The following is a 1371-nucleotide window of genomic DNA, read 5'->3' as shown; positions in this document are numbered from 1 at the left end:
CTTAATATTTAGTGTATGTTACTTCTTCTTATTGCATCAAACTAATCAAACCACAACCTGTCTCCCAAGGTTTGGACCAAACCATGACTTTGGAGTTTTAAAAAAAGGAGTCTACTTTTTAAAGCAGATTYGATTTATTGCCCAGTTTTTTGGAGTATTTTACTCCACTTCCATTTCTGAAGTATTGAGACGTGACTGTACTGACCTGCAGCCTTCAGGTCCATCTCTGCCAGGTCTTTGGTGAGTTCACTCGTGCTTGCCTCGACTGACCCCTCCCCTGTGATGTCGGGCACTGCGTTCCTGCGGCCTGTGCGATCACAGTTGATGAAGTCTGAGTACGACGTCTCCACGTCCATCATCTGTCCATGACCAGCGCTCTCATTACACCTGCCAGAGACCGGAGGGAAGGTCAGATTAATCTCTCTGTTGTTACTGAGTCATGGCCATGTCTACTTAAGCAGAACTGAGAGTTGAAAAAAAATGGGACGATGAGCTAAAGCTTTTAGAAATCCACTCAGAGCCGAGCAGCTGAAATAAAATCAATAAAAGGAAGACAGATGATGTTAATAATTGCCCCTCCCATTTCTCTCCTAACCGGTTGACCCAATTCCATCAGGAGAAAGGGCCATCTCTTCTCTAGCACCACTCTAATAAAGTCTTCTGAGGGTACTCGGACAGCATCTTCAGGAAGAGGAGTGGACGGAGGACTAGAGTAAACAACCAGCTGAGGCGGAGCTAGAAAGAGTTCCAGCTAAAAAAGTTAAAGGCTCCCATCCTCCTCTATTTCCTGTTTTCACTCTATTTTCAACTAGGCCTTATGTCCTGCCAACCACTAAAATATTTGCTAACTCCCCAGAGAGAAGAGGACAAAAATTAAGACTTCACCAGAAAGGAAAACAAATGAAATGTGGCAATAGAAAGTGTTCGTTCATTTTATGAAGATGAGGCCAAAACATTTTAGATTGAAATCATCATTACAGCTGTGTCCCTGAGCTTTATTCCCCAAGTGTCCCCCGTCTTCCCACCTGTGCTCAGGTGTGACAACATCGCGCTGAGAGGAGGTCTTTCTGTTTACCAACTCCTTTTCAAAATGCCCCATTACTGGTTCAGCATGCAGGCTGGCCCTGAATGAGGTCAGCAGCTGCTGCAGATGGTGCTCCTCAGAGATGAAGAACAGTAGAAGGTACAGCGGGTAAAATAAGTATTGAACACGTCACCATTTTTCTCAGTAAATATATTACTAGAGGTGCTAATGACATGAAATTTCCAACAGTTGTCGGTAACAACCCAAGTGATCCATACATACAAAGAAATCAAACCATAAATGTCCAGAAATGAAGTTATTTGTAATAATGTGGAATGGCACAGGGA

General features: G+C 43.5%; 1 protein-coding gene across 1 annotated transcript in view; it reads right to left on the bottom strand.

Moving 5' to 3' along the window:
- Positions 1–205: 205 nt before the first annotated feature.
- Positions 206–1371, bottom strand: part of pkig (protein kinase (cAMP-dependent, catalytic) inhibitor gamma) — a gene marked incomplete at its 3' end in the record, with an annotated part of 60293 nt that continues 59127 nt past the window's right edge. Inside the window, 1 exon segment of the mRNA XM_014027105.1 lies at positions 206–387. Within this exon segment, the coding sequence (XP_013882559.1) occupies positions 206–359 (154 nt within the window).

Source organism: Austrofundulus limnaeus, unplaced genomic scaffold (genome assembly GCF_001266775.1).
Source record: "Austrofundulus limnaeus strain Quisiro unplaced genomic scaffold, Austrofundulus_limnaeus-1.0 Scaffold616, whole genome shotgun sequence".
In the NCBI taxonomy this organism is placed as follows: domain Eukaryota; kingdom Metazoa; phylum Chordata; class Actinopteri; order Cyprinodontiformes; family Rivulidae; genus Austrofundulus; species Austrofundulus limnaeus.
The sequence above is the reverse complement of the archived record's forward strand: the minus strand, read 5'-3'. Positions and strand labels throughout refer to the sequence as shown.